Source organism: Procambarus clarkii, chromosome 41 (assembly GCF_040958095.1).
Source record: "Procambarus clarkii isolate CNS0578487 chromosome 41, FALCON_Pclarkii_2.0, whole genome shotgun sequence".
NCBI lineage: Eukaryota > Metazoa > Arthropoda > Malacostraca > Decapoda > Cambaridae > Procambarus > Procambarus clarkii.
In genome coordinates, this window is record NC_091190.1 from 24,082,203 (window position 1) to 24,099,708 (window position 17,506).

General features: G+C 49.7%; 1 protein-coding gene across 1 annotated transcript; it reads left to right on the forward strand.

The window, feature by feature from the left end:
- Positions 1 to 1,480: 1,480 nt before the first annotated feature.
- Positions 1,481 to 14,994, forward strand: LOC123761115 (pro-resilin-like). The gene is made up of 2 exons (XM_069339205.1): positions 1,481 to 1,641; positions 12,801 to 14,994. Exons 1-2 carry the CDS (start codon positions 1,481 to 1,483, stop codon positions 14,992 to 14,994), a joined length of 2,355 nt encoding a protein of 784 aa, XP_069195306.1.
- Positions 14,995 to 17,506: the final 2,512 nt, after the last annotated feature.

The following is a 17,506-nucleotide window of genomic DNA, read 5'->3' on the forward strand; positions in this document are numbered from 1 at the left end:
TGTCTCCCGGTGGAGGTGCGACTGCGCCCTGCGTCACGGGAGATGTCTCCCGGTGGAGGTGCGACTGCGCCCTGCGTCACGGGAGATGTCTCCCGGTGGAGGTGCGACTGCGCCCTGCGTGACGGAGATGTCTCCCGGTGGAGGTGCGACTGCGCCCTGCGTGACGGAGATGTCTCCCGCTGGAGGTGCGACTGCGCCCTGCGTGACGGAGATGTCTCCCGGTGGAGGTGCGCCCTGCGTGACGGGAGATGTCTCCCGGTGGAGGTGCGCCCTGCGTGACGGGAGATGTCTCCCGGTGGAGGTGCGCCCTGCGTGACGGGAGATGTCTCCCGGTGGAGGTGCGCCCTGCGTGACGGGAGATGTCTCCCGGTGGAGGTGCGCCCTGCGTGACGGGAGATGTCTCCCGGTGGAGGTGCGCCCTGCGTGACGGGAGATGTCTCCCGGTGGAGGTGCGCCCTGCGTGACGGGAGATGTCTCCCGGTGGAGGTGCGCCCTGCGTGACGGGAGATGTCTCCCGGTGGAGGTGCGCCCTGCGTGACGGGAGATGTCTCCCGGTGGAGGTGCGCCCTGCGTGACGGGAGATGTCTCCCGGTGGAGGTGCGCCCTGCGTGACGGGAGATGTCTCCCGGTGGAGGTGCACCCTGCGTGACGGGAGATGTCTCCCGGTGGAGGTGCGCCCTGCGTGACGGGAGATGTCTCCCGGTGGAGGTGCGCCCTGCGTGACGGAGATGTCTCCCGGTGGAGGTGCGACTGCGCCCTGCGTGACGGGAGATGTCTCCCGGTGGAGGTGCGACTGCGCCCTGCGTCACGGAGATGTCTCCCGGTGGAGGTGCGCCCTGCGTCACGGGAGATGTCTCCCGGTGGAGGTGCGACTGCGCCCTGCGTGACGGGAGATGTCTCCCGGTGGAGGTGCGACTGCGCCCTGCGTGACGGAGATGTCTCCCGGTGGAGGTGCGACTGCGCCCTGCGTGACGGGAGATGTCTCCCGGTGGAGGTGCGACTGCGCCCTGCGTGACGGAGATGTCTCCCGGTGGAGGTGCGACTGCGCCCTGCGTGACGGGAGATGTCTCCCGGTGGAGGTGCGACTGCGCCCTGCGTGACGGAGATGTCTCCCGGTGGAGGTGCGACTGCGCCCTGCGTGACGGAGATGTCTCCCGGTGGAGGTGCGACTGCGCCCTGCGTGACGGAGATGTCTCCCGTGACGGAGATGTCTCCCGTGACGGAGATGTCTCCCGGTGGAGGTGCGACTGCGCCCTGCGTCACGGAGATGTCTCCCGGTGGAGGTGCGACTGCGCCCTGCGTGACGGAGATGTCTCCCGGTGGAGGTGCGACTGCGCCCTGCGTGACGGAGATGTCTCCCGGTGGAGGTGCGACTGCGCCCTGCGTGACGGGAGATGTCTCCCGGTGGAGGTGCGACTGCGCCCTGCGTGACGGGAGATGTCTCCCGGTGGAGGTGCGACTGCGCCCTGCGTGACGGGAGATGTCTCCCGGTGGAGGTGCGACTGCGCCCTGCGTGACGGGAGATGTCTCCCGGTGGAGGTGCGACTGCGCCCTGCGTGACGGAGATGTCTCCCGGTGGAGGTGCGCCTGCGTGACGGAGATGTCTCCCGTGACGGAGATGTCTCCCGTCACTCTTGAAGGGTTTTAAAGTTGCCATTTTGAGGGAAATTTTCTTTTTCATTCCGCGTCTAGGGGAGCGGGTCGGCCGAGCGGACAGCACGCTGGACTTGTGATCCTGTGGTCCTGGGTTCGATCCCAGACGAGAAACAATGGGCAGAGTTCTTTCACCCTATGCCCCTGTTACCTAGCAGTAAAATAGGTACCTGGGTGTTAGTCAGCTGTCACGGGTTGCTTCCTGGGGGTGGAGGCCTGGTCGAGGACCGGGCCGTGGGGACACTAAAAAGCCCCGAAATCATCTCAAGATAACCTCAAGATAGTCTAGCCTGGTCTCGGGCTGGGCTTGGGGGGGGGGGGTAGAACAGCTCCCAGAACCCCATCAAGCAGGTCCTTACAAGTTATAATAATGAAACTATTGCTGGAGGCTTATGTTACAGGACAGATTTTGTAAATACAGCTTCGTAAGAATCGGATATTTGTGAATCTTACTCGTAAGAATGAATGTGATTCTGGCCCCTGAAGTGGGAGGACAGGTTGAACCCTGGTGACTGCCGACGGAGAAGCTCCGGTCAGTTGACGTGTGCTGGCGTTTATGTGGGTGACTAAACCAGGATGTGTTGTGTGAAATGTTAGTCTGGTGCACGGAGGCGGTTGTGCCGCACATTGATGTTCACTTCCTCAGGGCACGATGCCCCTCCCTCCCTCCCCTCCCCCCCCTCTCTCTCTCTCTGTCTCTCTCTCTGTCTCTCTCTCTGTCTGTCTCTCTCTCTCTCTCTCTCTCTCTCTCTCTCTCTCTCTCTCTCTCTCTCTCTCTCTCTCTCTCTCTCTCTCTCTCTCTCTCTCTCTCTCTCCCTCCCTCCCCCTCCCTCCCTCCCTCCCTCCCCCTCCTGCCTGGGATGTACCTGTGAATGGTTTCGAGAGTTTTTCTACAAGCTTTCTGGCAACGGATGTTTGTAGGGTTATTTGATTCGGCTGATTAGGAAACTCTTACCTGTCAAGCTTATTTTTGGTCAGACTCGCAGAGTTCAAGATGGCCGCCATGTAAACTGATATATGCCGATTCTGTATAAGCTGGCGAGGGGGGGGGGGGCACCGGACCCTTCTTCTCCTGGTGAGGGCCCCCAGTAGACCCTTCCTTCACTGGTGGGGGCCCCCAGTAGACCCTTCCTTCACTGGTGGGGGCCCCCAGTAGACCCTTCCTTCACTGGTGGGGGCCCCCAGTAGACCCTTCCTTCACTGGTGGGGGCCCCCAGTAGACCCTTCCTTCACTGGTGGGGGCCCCCAGTAGACCCTTCCTTCACTGGTGGGGGCCCCCAGTAGACCCTTCCTTCACTGGTGGGGGCCCCCAGTAGACCCTTCCTTCACTGGTGGGGGCCCCCAGTAGACCCTTCCTTCACTGGTGGGGGCCCCCACCGTTGTGTTGCTCGGGGTTAAGTGCTTCACATATGTAAGGTGGAGTCCGTACACAATATTCACCACTCCGTACAAAATACAACTGTTTTGCCTAACCAGAAACGTACAAACCCAGGCAACCCCCCTAACCTATCGAGACCAATGGATAGAAAACGTCAGTATTACGGCGCTTTAGTGTTGTAAAATAATGTCGTATTTTGTGGGAGTGGTTGAGTACGTAACAAATGCGGCGTATTGGGTGAGAGGACGGGACCTACCTACGTGCTGGGTGTTGCCACGTCTTAGATCACTAGGCCACCTTGGGCTGGACGGTAGAGCGACGGTCTCGCTTCATGCAGGTCGGCGTTCAATCCCCGACCGTCCACAAGTGGTTGGGGAACCATTCCTTCTCCCCGTCCCATCCCAAATCCTTATCCTGACCCCTTACCAGTGCTGTATAGTCGTAATGACTTGGCGCTTTCTGCTGATAATTCCCTGCCTCTGCTGGCGGTGTTGTCACAACCTGTCCTCACACTTAACACTCCGTAATTCCGACGCTTTGAACTCTGCGTCATAATTACGGTTGTTTAATTAAATAAATGCACCACAATATTGACGTTCCGTCAGATGACCATCGTACATGGTGGGATTGTTGCTCGCCTGACAGCTGTCAGGGCCCTGACAGCTAAGTGGACAGCGCATCGGATTGGCAGTCCTGAGGTTCCGAGTTCGATCCTCGGTGGAGGCGGAAACAAATGGGTCGAGTTTGTTTCACCCTGATGCGCCTGTTCACCTAGCAGTAAATAGGTACCTGGGAGTTAGACAGCTGCTACGGGCTGCTTCCTTGGGGATGTGTGACAAAAAGGATGCCTGGTCGAGGACCGGGCCGCGGGGACGCTGAGCCCCGAAATCATCTCGAGATAACTTCAAGATAACCACCTTCACAGTTAATTGACGCGTCTTAAATCACCTTTAATTAAATGTCATATAAAACTAATACTTTATTTTAATAATCTCTTTCTTTTAATTCACACTTGGTGAATTAAGTGTGGGGGGGGGGACACTTAATTGGGGTGTGGGGGGTAGTGACCCCTCAATTAAATTGGGAGCCCCCAACCTATCGAGGCCGATGCATAGAAAACGTCAATATTATTGGGCTTCGCCTTCCGTAAGAAATGCGACGTATTCAGTAGATGATTGAGGATGAGGCAAGTGACCCCAGGGTTACTTGCCAGAAACACACTGCCAACCTGTCCTCTCACCTAATCCGTCGCATTTCTTACGGAATCAACTAATGCCTTAAACCACTCTCCTCGATCTTACATCAGCGGGTCCTTCCTCAGTCCATTAGATCATCAGACCAGAAGGTGGTAACTTCTGGGCAACGGATCAACCCGCCAACCATTGATGTACAGGTTTTTTAACCTGTAGAACACCTGCTTGCGCAAGCCCATGAGTTTGCTCAAGCTCACATGATGGTGAGACATCACCAGACTCGTGCAGGCGATGAGTCACTATAACGTGGCTAAAGTATGATGACCAGACCACACACTAGAAGGTGAAGGGACGACGACGTTTCGGTCCGTCCTGGAAAATTCTCAAGTCGATTGTGGGAAACCCGACCGAAACGTCGTCGTCCCTTCACCTTCTAGTGTGTGGTCTGGTCTTCATGGTCCTGGCCGTATCCTGGGAGGATAAGCCAGATAAGATGACAATAAGAGACGATAACGACAACGTCCAAGATAATACCACAAGAAATGAGGCATAAGTATCTGGCGAGAAGAATATAAGGGACAGGGAATTAGTAAGAGCAAATCTACACTGATGGATCAGTTCATCCCACTAATGGCAGGCCCGGGACAGCATACACTGTAATTAGGAACAATGGTTTACAACCATTATTGGTTTACAACCATTATCAACCCCGCCTCTACAGGTTTCGTAACCTGTAGAGGCGGGGTATACGTGACCCCTACCTCGCTTTCCTGGATGAGAGTGGAAGATTAGGCCAGCTGACAGGCTCGTGTGTATTTGTGTGGGTGATTAAATATGTATGTGTATGTATATATGTATACGTACATATATATATGTACATGTATGTATGAGAATGTGTATATGTATATATATATAACATTAATAATTTTATAACTAGTGTCAAAAAATTATTTGCTTAACTAAACGAACTAGAGGGTTCAGTTCCTGAACCGATTATGTGCCTCTGTAATCCTTTACACCACCGCCCATGGGATAGGTATGGGGTGCATAATAAAGAAAGAAATTGAATTGACAGGGCTCGAACCAAGCCACCTCCACAACTGTTCCAGCCCTCTTAACCCCGGTATTAAGGCAAGGGGTTGACCCTACCTCACCTCCCTGGGGGAGAAGGGGGGGTTTAGGCCGTCTTACAGGGCTCAACACAACGGTTACAACATTATCACAGGAAGCTGACAATGGACAGACGGAAGCAACGGAGCTCAACGTGTGTGCTCGACGGTGTTCGACGGTCGAGCACCGTCGAGCACCAGAGCAGTCGAGCACACATGTTGGGGCACCGTGTTTTTAACTTTTAACCGACGGGATATTTATACTTAATTACATTTAACTGATCTCGATGGTGCTCGACTGTCGGGGATCGAGCACCGACCCGCCAGAATCAAGGCCATCTCCCTACCAACCACTCCAAGTGGTTGAGTTCTATCCATTGAATTTCAAGTATTGATCAATCTTCCGGAAACTTCAGCTTGAGCGAGCACGAAAATGTCTGCTGGAGCAGTATTCAGCCATCATTATGTTCGCCCTCTGATTGGCTATTGAGCGGCAAGCAGACATCTCTCTACTCAAGTATTCTGCTTTATATTTAAGGTTTCAGCCGGTCACTTGCTCTTCCTCTCCTGCCACTATTAAACCCAAACAAATGAAACTAAGAAGTAGTGCGACGGCGCCTGTTTGTGTTAAATATGTTTGTTATTTGAAGTATACACGCTCGCAAAGAACACCAAATCCACTCTCTCTCTCTGTCTGTCTGTCTGTCTGTCTGTCTGTCTGTCTGTCTGTCTGTCTGTCTGTCTCTCTCTCTCTCTCTCTCTCTCTCTCTCTCTCTCTCTCTCTCTCTCTCTCTCTCTCTCTCTCTCTCTGTCTGTCTGTCTGTCTGTCTGTCTCTCTCTCTCTCTCTCTCTCTCTCTCTCTCTCTCTCTCTCTCTCTCTCTCTCTCTCTCTCTCTCTCTCTCTCTCTCTCTCTCTCTCTCTCTCTCTCATTCATTGTCCTTGACTGTGTCCTGTGTAAATTTGTCTTTATCGTTACTGGCGACCAGATTACCAGAATCGGAGAACTGTGTGTAAACATCAGAGGTCCGCGGTTGTTCAACGTCCTGCCAGCGAGTATAAGAAGTATTGCCGGAACAGCCGTGGACATCTTCAAGAGAAAACTAGATTGTTTTCTTCGACGATTGCCGGCCCAACTGGGCTGTGGTGGGTATGTGAGCCTGCGTGGCGCTTCAAGCAACAGCCTGGTGGACCAAGGTCTCACAAGTCTTGGGGAGTAGAAGAACTCCCAGAACCCCATCAAGCAGGTACCTAGCAGTATTCCACTCTAGAGAGCACTAGCGTCATCATTGGTATAACATCTCTAGTGTGAAAGGTTCTTGTTATCCAACCTGTCATTTTTCTTGCAGTTGTGACGGCTACTTGATTGTGTTCTTTGAAGGTAAGGTCTTCCGAGAGATCAGTACACCCAGATCCTTTACATTGCCTTTTCGTTCTATGTTATGATTTGACTGAGCTTTGTATGTGATTTCGGTTTTTATATTTTCATTTTTTTCAGTAGCGCATGAGCTGGAACGTATCTTCATTAAATATAATTTTATTTGAATTTGATCGTTCTCATAATAGGATGGATTATGAGAACGTTCAAATCCAGAGACCCCACAGCAATGCTAATACTATTTAAATCTCTGGTGCTGTCCCGTCTTGAGTACTGCTCGGTACTCGTTTCCCCTTTCAGAGAAGGAGAGATATCTGAATTAGAGGGAATTCAAGGAACGTATACGGTACTCATAAAACTATTTTTTTTTTAGTGAAACGATAAAACATCTACGGGCTCACCATAGCCTGTGCTACTCAGAACTTTTTGTTCCCAGTAGCTGAATCTTAAACAACAAAACAACAACAACAACAACAACGATAAATCATCTAAACTATTGGGACCGTCTTTAAGCTTAGGCTGGACGGTTGAGATACGGTCTCGCTGCATGCAGGTCGGCGTTCAATCCCCGACCGTCCAAGTGGTTGGGTACTATTCCTTACCCCCGTCTCATCCCAAATCCTTATCCTGACCCCTTCCCAGGGCTATATAGTCGTGATGGCTCGGCGCTTTCTCCTGATAGTTCCATTCCCTTCAAAGCTCTCAAAATGTACTCTTTGGAAAGGAAACGAGAAAGATATTAAATAATATAAACATGGAAGATACTGGAGGGTCAGGTCCCAAATTTGCACAGCAGAATAACAACATACTGGAGCGAAAGATAGGAAAGGAAATGCAGAATAGAACCAGTGAAGAATAGAGGTGCCATAGTTTGGTTATATTGTCACGCCTGGTTAATACCTGGTTGATGGGGTTCTGGGAGTTCTTCTACTCCTCAAGCCCGGCCCGAGGCCAGGCTTGACTTGTGAGAGTTTGGTCCACCAGGCTGTTGCTTGGAGCGGCCCGAAGGCCCACATACCCACCACAGCCGGTTGGTCCGGCACTCCTTGGAGGAAACAATCTAGTTTCCTCTTGAAGATGTCCACGGTTGTTCCGGCAATATTTCTTATGCTCGCTGGGAGGATGTTGAACAACCGCGGACCTCTGATGTTTATACAGTGTTCTCTGATTGTGCCTATGGCACCCCTGCTCTTCACTGGTTCTATTCTGCATGTTCTTCCATATCGTTCACTCCAGTACGTTGTTAGGAAAGGAAAGCCTGGACTCAGGCCGGGCTTGGGGAGTAGAAGAACTCCCAGAACCCCATCAAGCAGGTATAGGCACAATCAGAGAACACTAAACATTAGGGGTCCACGGCTGTTCAACACCCTCCCATCAAGCATTATAAATATTACCGGAACAAAGGTGGATGTATTCAAGAAGCACTTAGATAACTTCTTGCAAGAAGTGCCAGACCAACCAGGTTGTAGTGGATATGTGGGCCTGTGGGCCGCTCCAAGCAACAGCCTGTTGGACCAAGTTATCACAAGTCAGGCCGGGCTTGAGGGAGTAGAAGAACTCCCAGAAGCCCATCAAGCAGGTATCGTACATATATTGACATAAAGTTGTGCTTGCAGGAGTTGAGCTTCGGCTCTTTGGTCCAGCCTCTCAACCGTCAATCAACAGGTGTACAGATTCCTGAGCCTATTGGGCTCTATCATATCTACACTTGAAACTGTGTATGGAGTCAGCCTCCACTACATCACTTCCTAATGCATTCCATTTGTCAACCACTCTGACACTAAAAAAGTTCTTTCTAATATCTCTGTGGCTCATTTGGGCACTCAGTTTCCACCTGTGTCCCCTTGTGCGTGTGCCCCTTGTGTTAAATAGCCTGTCTTTATCTACCCTATCAATTCCTTTCAGAATCTTGAATGTGGTGATCATGTCCCCCCTAACTCTTCTGTCTTCCAGCGAAGTGAGGTTTAATTCCCGTAGTCTCTCCTCGTTGCTCATACCTCTCAGCTCGGGTACTAGTCTGGTAGCAAACCTTTGAACCTTTTCCAGTTTAGTCTTATCCTTGACTAGATATGGACTCCATGCTGGGGCTGCATACTCCAGGATTGGCCTGACATATGTGGTATACAAAGTTCTGAATGATTCTTTACACAAGTTTCTGAATGCCGTTCGTATGTTTGCCAGCCTGGCATATGCCGCTGATGTTATCCTCTTGATATGTGCTGCAGGAGACAGGTCTGGCGTGATATCAACCCCCAAGTCTTTTTCCTTCTCTGACTCCTGAAGATTTCCCTCTCCCAGGTGTGTGTGTGTGTGTGTGTGTGTGTGTGTGTGTGTGTGTGTGCGTGCGTGCGTGTGTGTGTGCGTGCGTGCGTGCGTGCGTGCGTGCGTGCGTGCGTGCGTGCGTGCGTTTAAACTCATGTTGTTCAATTATATGAATGATGAGATCTATTATTAAGCAACCTTCTCACAGCAGCAGTTGATCAGAACTACCACCACCGGCTCTCAAGTGGTCGATACCTGCCTTGTGCCTACCATGTCAAGGTTTTGGGAATCAGTGTCACCTTGGCCGGGTCTGACCAGGTATGCTGGTGGACCAGTCAACCGGACTGAACGCTGGTGCATGCAGTCCGATGTAGAACTCACAGTCCGGGTAAATAGGCAACCTCTGAAGGTCTGTCCTACAAGTGTAATGTATTTATAAAAGTTCTCTGTTACTGAATACTTCATTGCTACCAAAGGCTCTGATGAGAGCTATTGGAACCAAAGAATTGGTAATGATCATTTTTATAGTTGTGGTCGGCATCTAATGTGTGTGTTTCTCTCAAGATGAAAACTCTCTCTCTCTCTCTCTCTCTCTCTCTCTCTCTCTCTCTCTCTCTCTCTCTCTCTCTCTCTCTCTCTCTCTCTCTCTCTTGAGAGATCAACTTACCAGGCACTTGAAGAGTATCGGTCAAGTTAGGCAGGTGATCAAACAAGAATTTGTTTATTTCGGAAAGAACTGAAGAGCTTTTCCGGAAAGAAAGTTCAATCAACATGAAGGACCAAGATTGTTCAACACTCTCCCTCTACATATAAGGGGCATAACAGGACGACTTCTCACGGTGTTCAGAAGAGAACTTGATGAACTCCTCCGAATACCTTTAAGACTATTTCTGAAAGCACTTTGGCGATTTCGAAAAGTACTTCAGGGCTGTTTTGAAAAGAACTTTGAAGCTATGATGAAAAGGGGTATTTGGAGCTTTGAACTTCAGAGGTATTTCTGAAAAAAATCAGAGCTGGTTTGAATATTTAAAAACTAGAGAATATTTATGTAATTTCTGGAACATGAAGCACATGACATACTACGACAGGGAAATATTAAGATGAGAACCAAATGAGGCATGTCTCAGCTCGTGTCGATTTTTATTATGGCATTTTATTCGTTCTCATTTTGCATCAAAAGTAATAACTTTTGATATATAGAAGTGACGTTTTATTTCTAATAAACGCAGGAATTAAATAAACACCTCCATGAGGTAATTGACCGACCGGACTGTGGTTCATACGTCAGGTTGTCAACAGTGGCGTCTAACAGCCTAGTTGACCAGACCAAAAACCGAGAGACGTGCTCAGAGACCTGCTTGATAGTCCGGGCACAGCTGTTATGATGGTCCACAGCAGACGTGTGTCGCTCAGGCTCCTGTGGTCAGTCAGTGAGTGATGGAGAACAGTAAGACAGGGAGCTGGGCCGCGCCAGGGGCCACCAAACAAGAAGGTCTTGTTTGAATCAACGTTGACGTTAGCGGTGCGCTACAATTAGTTTTGTTGCTACAACTAAACGAATCAAAGAAAAGAAACAAATCAGCGTACTTAACATCGCTTGACGATGTTGTCCGTTGCCTGAACAGAAGACTAGAATGACTGTAGACAATATTAATTTTTTTTCCATACAGCGTTGTAGAGAAACTTGTTGCCCGTTTTACTGAAGGGTTAATGAAGGCTGGAGGAGGGGGAGGAGGAGGAGGGAACGCAATAAACTAGGCGAGGATGGCAGGAAAGGAGGAAAACTGGCATTTGAGGCTGTTACCAGGGTGTAAGCTGGCCACAAGACGCCCTTGATGGCCAGGGCCAGGCCAGCGTGGTTGAAAGTTTAGGGTTGCTTCAGGTTATACACAGTCAACCTTTTTACTTAAGGCACCAGTAACGACAGGGCCGAGGGAGAACGTCTCCTTGCCACGAGACACAATAACAAAAAATAAATACCACCCTACTCACGCGCTAAGAAAATGGGGTTTACAACTTTTTTTTCTCCAAATTGAAACTGTCGAGGGATTGATGCCAGGTTTTAACAGCATGATGGGAGGTGAAATCGGCACTCTTTGGGTAGGAAGGGGATGTTCATTTAGGCTACTTCCTGGTATACTTTCTGATATTACGGTATTATCTAGGTACTTCCATTTCAGGTGCCGTAGGTTGAAGTCCCCAAGCAGGATGATGTTCGGAGCTGGATTTGTGAGGTTTTCCAAGCAGTGTTCTATTTTCATTAGTTGGTCTTTAAACTGCTGAGGGTTTGCCTCCGGTGACTTGTATACAAGGACAATAACTACATTTAAGATCTCTATTTTGATTATCAGCACTTCCACCATATCATTTGTGGTGTTTAGCAGCTCAGTACAGATGAGTGTGTCTTTGATGTAGAGGCTGACCCCACCCTGTAGCCGGTGTTTCCTGTCATTTCTGAAAAGATTGTACTCTGAGATCCATATTTCACCATCGTGGTAGTCCTTTGTGGGGGTTTCCGTTAGGGCTGCAAACACTGCATTTGCCTCATGTAGGAGACCATCTATAAAATAAACTTTGTTGGATTTGCGTGTTTTTATACCCTGGATGTTGGCAAATATAAATGATGTTATCGTGTTAGTGGAAGTGCTGGATGCCTTACTTGGTGTTAATATCTGAGGCTCTGGTAGGGAGGCCACTGTGTTTGTGTCCTCTCCAGCATTTGACCGAGTTGGTGGTAGAGTCTGGTCATTTTTAGCCATTCTTCTCCTCCTCCTCTTGCTAAAAAATCATCCTGGTCGATTGAATTGTGGCTGTTTTCATAGTGGTGATTTTATTCGCCTGGTACCTCTTATATGAAAAGCTGGACATTGTGTATTGAAGCATTCTTTTCTGTCTAAAGAGTTCTTGCAAATTTCTGGGTGAAAGAATTCACAGCTTTTGGTACATTTACCTGTATTGAGGAGGTTTCTGCACTTTCTAGGGTGATCTTACATGTTCCATTTGTTCTTCTCGATATCCCATGTTTACAGGTAACCCAGTTGTAATACCAACAGATTTTGGGTCCTTGTTTTGTATGTTTCCCTTTGCCAGGGACCGCACTCTGCTCCGGTGTCTGATGAGAAGGCTTGCTAGAAACCATGGGACAGTGAGAGATGAGAAAGAGAGCATGGTAGAGACCGTGGGACAGTGAGAGATGAGAAAGAGAGCATGGTAGAGACCGTGGGACAGTGAGAGATGAGAAAGAGAGCATGGTAGAGACCATGGGACAGTGAGAGATGAGAAAGAGAGCATGGTAGAGACCGTGGGACAGGGAGAGATGAGAAAGAGAGCATGGTAGAGACCATGGGACAGTGAGAGATAAGAAAGAGAGCATGGTAGAGACCGTGGGACAGTGAGAGATGAGAAAGAGAGCATGGTAGAGACCGTGGGACAGGGAGAGATGAGAAAGAGAGCATGGTAGAGACCGTGGGACAGGGAGAGATGAGAAAGAGAGCATGGTAGAGACCGTGGGACAGGGAGAGATGAGAAAGAGAGCATGGTAGAGACCATGAGACAGTGAGAGAGAGAGAGAGAGAGAGAGAGAGAGAGAGCATGGTAGACACCATGGGACAGGGAGAGATGAGAGGACAGGGGACAGGAGTGTGAACAAGACACGAGCATCACCACTACCAGCCGAGGGAAGGAGAGTAGTCATTATAACCATCAACATACATCCACGACGACATAAACCTGAAATTATGAAGAATGTGAACTAATTCAGTGTCATGCATGTGGAAGTGTAGCGGCCTTGAGGCCCTTAGTTACAACCTGTACACGTGGGCAAGCATAGAGACAAGCATGGAGGCAAGCATAGAGACAAGCATGGAGGCAAGCATAGAGACAAGCATGGAGGCAAGCATAGAGACAAGCATGGAGGCAAGCATAGAGACAAGCATGGAGGCAAGCATAGAGGCAAGTATGGAGGCAAGCATAGAGACAAGCATGGAGGCAAGCATAGAGACAAGTATGGAGGCAAGCATAGAGACAAGCATGGAGGCAAGCATAGAGACAAGCATGGAGGCAAGCATAGAGACAAGCATGGAGGCAAGCATGGAGGCAAGCATAGAGACAAGCATGGAGGCAAGCATAGAGACAAGCATGGAGGCAAGCATAGAGACAAGCATGGAGGCAAGCATAGAGACAAGCATGGAGGCAAGCATAGAGACAAGCATGGAGGCAAGCATAGAGACAAGCATGGAGGCAAGCATAGAGGCAAGTATGGAGGCAAGCATAGAGACAAGCATGGAGGCAAGCATAGAGACAAGTATGGAGGCAAGCATAGAGACAAGCATGGAGGCAAGCATGGAGGCAAGTATGGAGGCAAGCATGGAGGCAAGCATAGAGACAAGTATGGAGGCAAGCATAGAGACAAGTATGGAGGCAAGCATAGAGACAAGCATGGAGGCAAGCATGGAGGCAAGTATGGAGCCAAGCATGGAGGCAAGCGTAGAGACAAGTATGGAGGCAAGCATAGAGACAAGTATGGAGGCAAGCATAGAGACAAGTATGGAGGCAAGCATAGAGACAAGCATGGAGGCAAGCATAGAGACAAGCATGGAGGCAAGCATAGAGGCAAGCATGGAGGCAAGCATAGAGACAAGTATGGAGGCAAGCATAGAGGCAAGCATAGAGGCAAGCATAGAGACAAGCATGGAGGCAAGCATAGAGACAAGTATGGAGGCAAGCATAGAGACAAGTATGGAGGCAAGCATAGAGACAAGCATGGAGGCAAGCATAGAGACAAGTATGGAGGCAAGCATAGAGGCAAGCATGGAGGCAAGCATAGAGGCAAGCATGGAGGCAAGCATGGAGGCAAGCATAGAGACAAGTATGGAGGCAAGCATAGAGGCAAGCATAGAAGCAAGCATAGAAGCAAGCATGGAGGCAAGCATAGAGGCAAGCATAGAGGCAAGCATGGAGGCAAGCATAGAGACAAGTATGGAGGCAAGCATAGAGACAAGTATGGAGGCAAGCATAGAGACAAGCATGGAGGCAAGCATAGAGACAAGTATGGAGGCAAGCATAGAGGCAAGCATGGAGGCAAGCATAGAGGCAAGCATAGAAACAAGCATGGAGGCAAGCATAGAGGCAAGCATAGAGGCAAGCATAGAGGCAAGCATGGAGGCAAGCATGGAGGCAAGCATAGAAGCAAGCATAGAAGCAAGCATGGAGGCAAGCATAGAGGCAAGCATGGAGGCAAGCATAGAGGCAAGCATAGAGGCAAGCATAGAGGCAAGCATAGAGGCAAGCATGGAGGCAAGCATAGAGGCAAGCATGGAGGCAAGCATAGAGGCAAGCATAGAGGCAAGCATAGAGGCAAGCATAGAGGCAAGCATGGAGGCAAGCATGGAGGCAAGCATAGAGGCAAGCATAGAAGCAAGCATGGAGGCAAGCATAGTGGCAAGCATGGAGGCAAGCATAGAGGCAAGCATAGAGGCAAGCATGGAGGCAAGCATAGAGGCAAGCATGGAGGCAAGCATAGAGGCAAGCATAGAGGCAAGCATAGAGGCAAGCATAGAGGCAAGCATAGAGGCAAGCATGGAGGCAAGCATAGAGGCAAGCATGGAGGCAAGCATGGAGGCAAGCATAGAGGCAAGCATAGAGGCAAGCATGGAGGCAAGCATAGAGGCAAGCATAGAGGCAAGCATAGAGGCAAGCATGGAGGCAAGCATAGAGGCAAGCATAGAGGCAAGCATGGAGGCAAGCATAGAGGCAAGCATAGAGGCAAGCATGGAGGCAAGCATAGAGGCAAGCATGGAGGCAAGCATAGAGGCAAGCATAGAGGCAAGCATAGAGGCAAGCATGGAGGCAAGCATGGAGGCAAGCATAGAGGCAAGCATAGAAGCAAGCATGGAGGCAAGCATAGTGGCAAGCATGGAGGCAAGCATAGAGGCAAGCATAGAGGCAAGCATGGAGGCAAGCATAGAGGCAAGCATGGAGGCAAGCATAGAGGCAAGCATGGAGGCAAGCATGGAGGGCCATAAAAAGTATAGCGGCAAGAAAAGAGCTACATGGTAAGCATAGAGGCGAGCATATAGGGCCATGGTAAGCATAGGGGCGAGCAAATAGGGCCATGGTAAGCATAGGGGCGAGCATATAGGGCCATGGTAAGCATAGGGGCGAGCAAATAGGGCCATGGTAAGCATAGGGGCGAGCAAATAGGGCCATGGTAAGCATAGGGGCGATCAAATAGGGCCATGGTAAGCATAGGGGCGAGCATATAGGGCCATGGTAAGCATAGGGGCGAGCAAATAGGGCCATGGTAAGCATAGGGGCGAGCAAATAGGGCCATGGTAAGCATAGGGGCGAGCATATAGGGCCATGGTAAGCATAGGGGCGAGCAAATAGGGCCATGGTAAGCATAGGGGCGATCAAATAGGGCCATGGTAAGCATAGGGGCGAGCAAATAGGGCCATGGTAAGCATAGGGGCGATCAAATAGGGCCATGGTAAGCACAGGGGCGAGCAAATAGGGCCATGGTAAGCATAGAAGCATCCCCCCGGCGCCTGGTGAAGGGAAGATAGAAGAGGCACAAGGACCACTCCGCGACTTGCAACAATAGAAAACTTGATGCCTAAACTTTTGCTATTGATGAACTTTGGAGATGAATTACTTTCTGGAGGAGTGAATCACATCGACACAGCTGCCGGGGGGGAGGGGGGGGGGCAGGACAGGGGAAGGAAGAGGACAGTGGGAGAGGAGATGTACAGTGGAAGAGCTCTCAAGATGCACTCTCTGGAAAGGAGACGAGAAATGTATCAATAATATACACATGGAAGATACTGGAGGGCCAGATCCCAAACTTGCACAGTAGAATAACAACATACTGGAGCGAAAGATACGGAAGGAAATGCAGAATAGAATCAGTGAGGAGTAAAAGGTGCCATAGGCACAATCAGAGAACACTGTCTGAACATCAGAGGTCCACAGCTGTTTAGCACACTCCCAGCAAGCATTAGAAATATTGCCGGAACAACCGTGGATGTATTCAAGAGGCATTTAGATAAGTTCTTGGTAGAAGTGCCGGATCAACTAGGCTGTGGTGGACATGTGGGCCTGCGGGCCACTCCAAGCATCAGCCTGTTGGACCAAGCTCTCACAAGTCGAGTCTGGCGTCAGGCCGGGCTCGAGGAGTAGAAGAACTTTCAGAACCTTCTTCAGGTAAGATAACTGGAAAGGTAAGTTTGAAGAGTTGGAGGATGGTGGAAGCGGGAAGGATGGTAAGGAGGGAGAACTACAGGACGAGGGAAGGATGGGACATGGGAAGCGTAAGGGAAGGGGCGGGAAAGGGGAATAACAGTGGTTTTTTATCATTTTTTAATTTTATCTGTGGTTATTTTTGTGGCATTTGATGCGACATATTTGTTCCGTAGAAAGTATATTTGACTAAGGTGGGTACATGTGTATTAAAAGATGACACACGCACATACGCACACACATATGGGGCATAACAGCTGAGTGGACAGCGCTCTGGATTCGTAGTCCTAAGAGTCCGGGTTCGATCCCCCTCAGAAGCCGAAACAAATGAGCAGAGTTTCTTTCACTTTGATGCACCTGTTTGCCTAACAGTAAATAGGTACCTGAGAGTTAGACAGCTGTTACGAGCTGCTTCCTAGGTGTGTGTGTGTGTGTGTATATGTGTTAGATAAATATATGTAGTAGACATAATAGAGGAAAATTAAATTGTTAGGCGGGGTCCAAGAGCTATTAGCTCGATTCTGCAGCTACAAATAGTAAATACAAATATTAATTACACAGCACGCACAGACGCGCACACGTGCACACACGCAAAAAATAACATCGGCGGCGTATGCGAGGCTGGCTAACAGCATAACTGCCTTCAGAAACTTGTGTAAGGAATCTTTCAGAGCCTTGCATACCACGCATGTAAGGCCAATCCTGGAGTATGTGGCCCCAGCATGGAGCCCGTACCTTGTCAAGCACAAGACGAAGCTGGAAAAAGTTCAGAGGTATGCCACTAGACTAATCCCAGAAATAAGAGGCATGAGTTACGAGGAAAGACTGCGGGAAATGCACCTCACGACACTGGAAGAAGGAAGAGTGAGGGGAGACATGATCACTACCTACAAAATCCTCAGGAGAATTGACAGGGTAGATAAGGATAAACTGTTTAACACTGGTAGTACGTCAACAAGGGGACACAGGTGGAAAATGAGTAACCAAATGAGGAACAGGGACGTTAGAAAGATCTTTTTAAGTGTCAGAGTAGTTAACAGGTGGAATGCATTAGGCAGTGATGTGGCGGAGGCTGACTCCATACACAGTTTCAAATGTAGATATGATAGAGCCCAATAAGCTCAGGAACCTGTACATCAGTTGATTGACAGTTGAGAGGCGGGACCAAAGAGCCAAAGCTCAGCGCAAGCACAAATCGTTGAGTACAAAACGGTGAGTACACACCCCATGCACACGCGGCTGTGTGTGTATTTAAATAACGGGTCAGTTTTTATTTTTTTTCAATTTGGCGTTGGATTG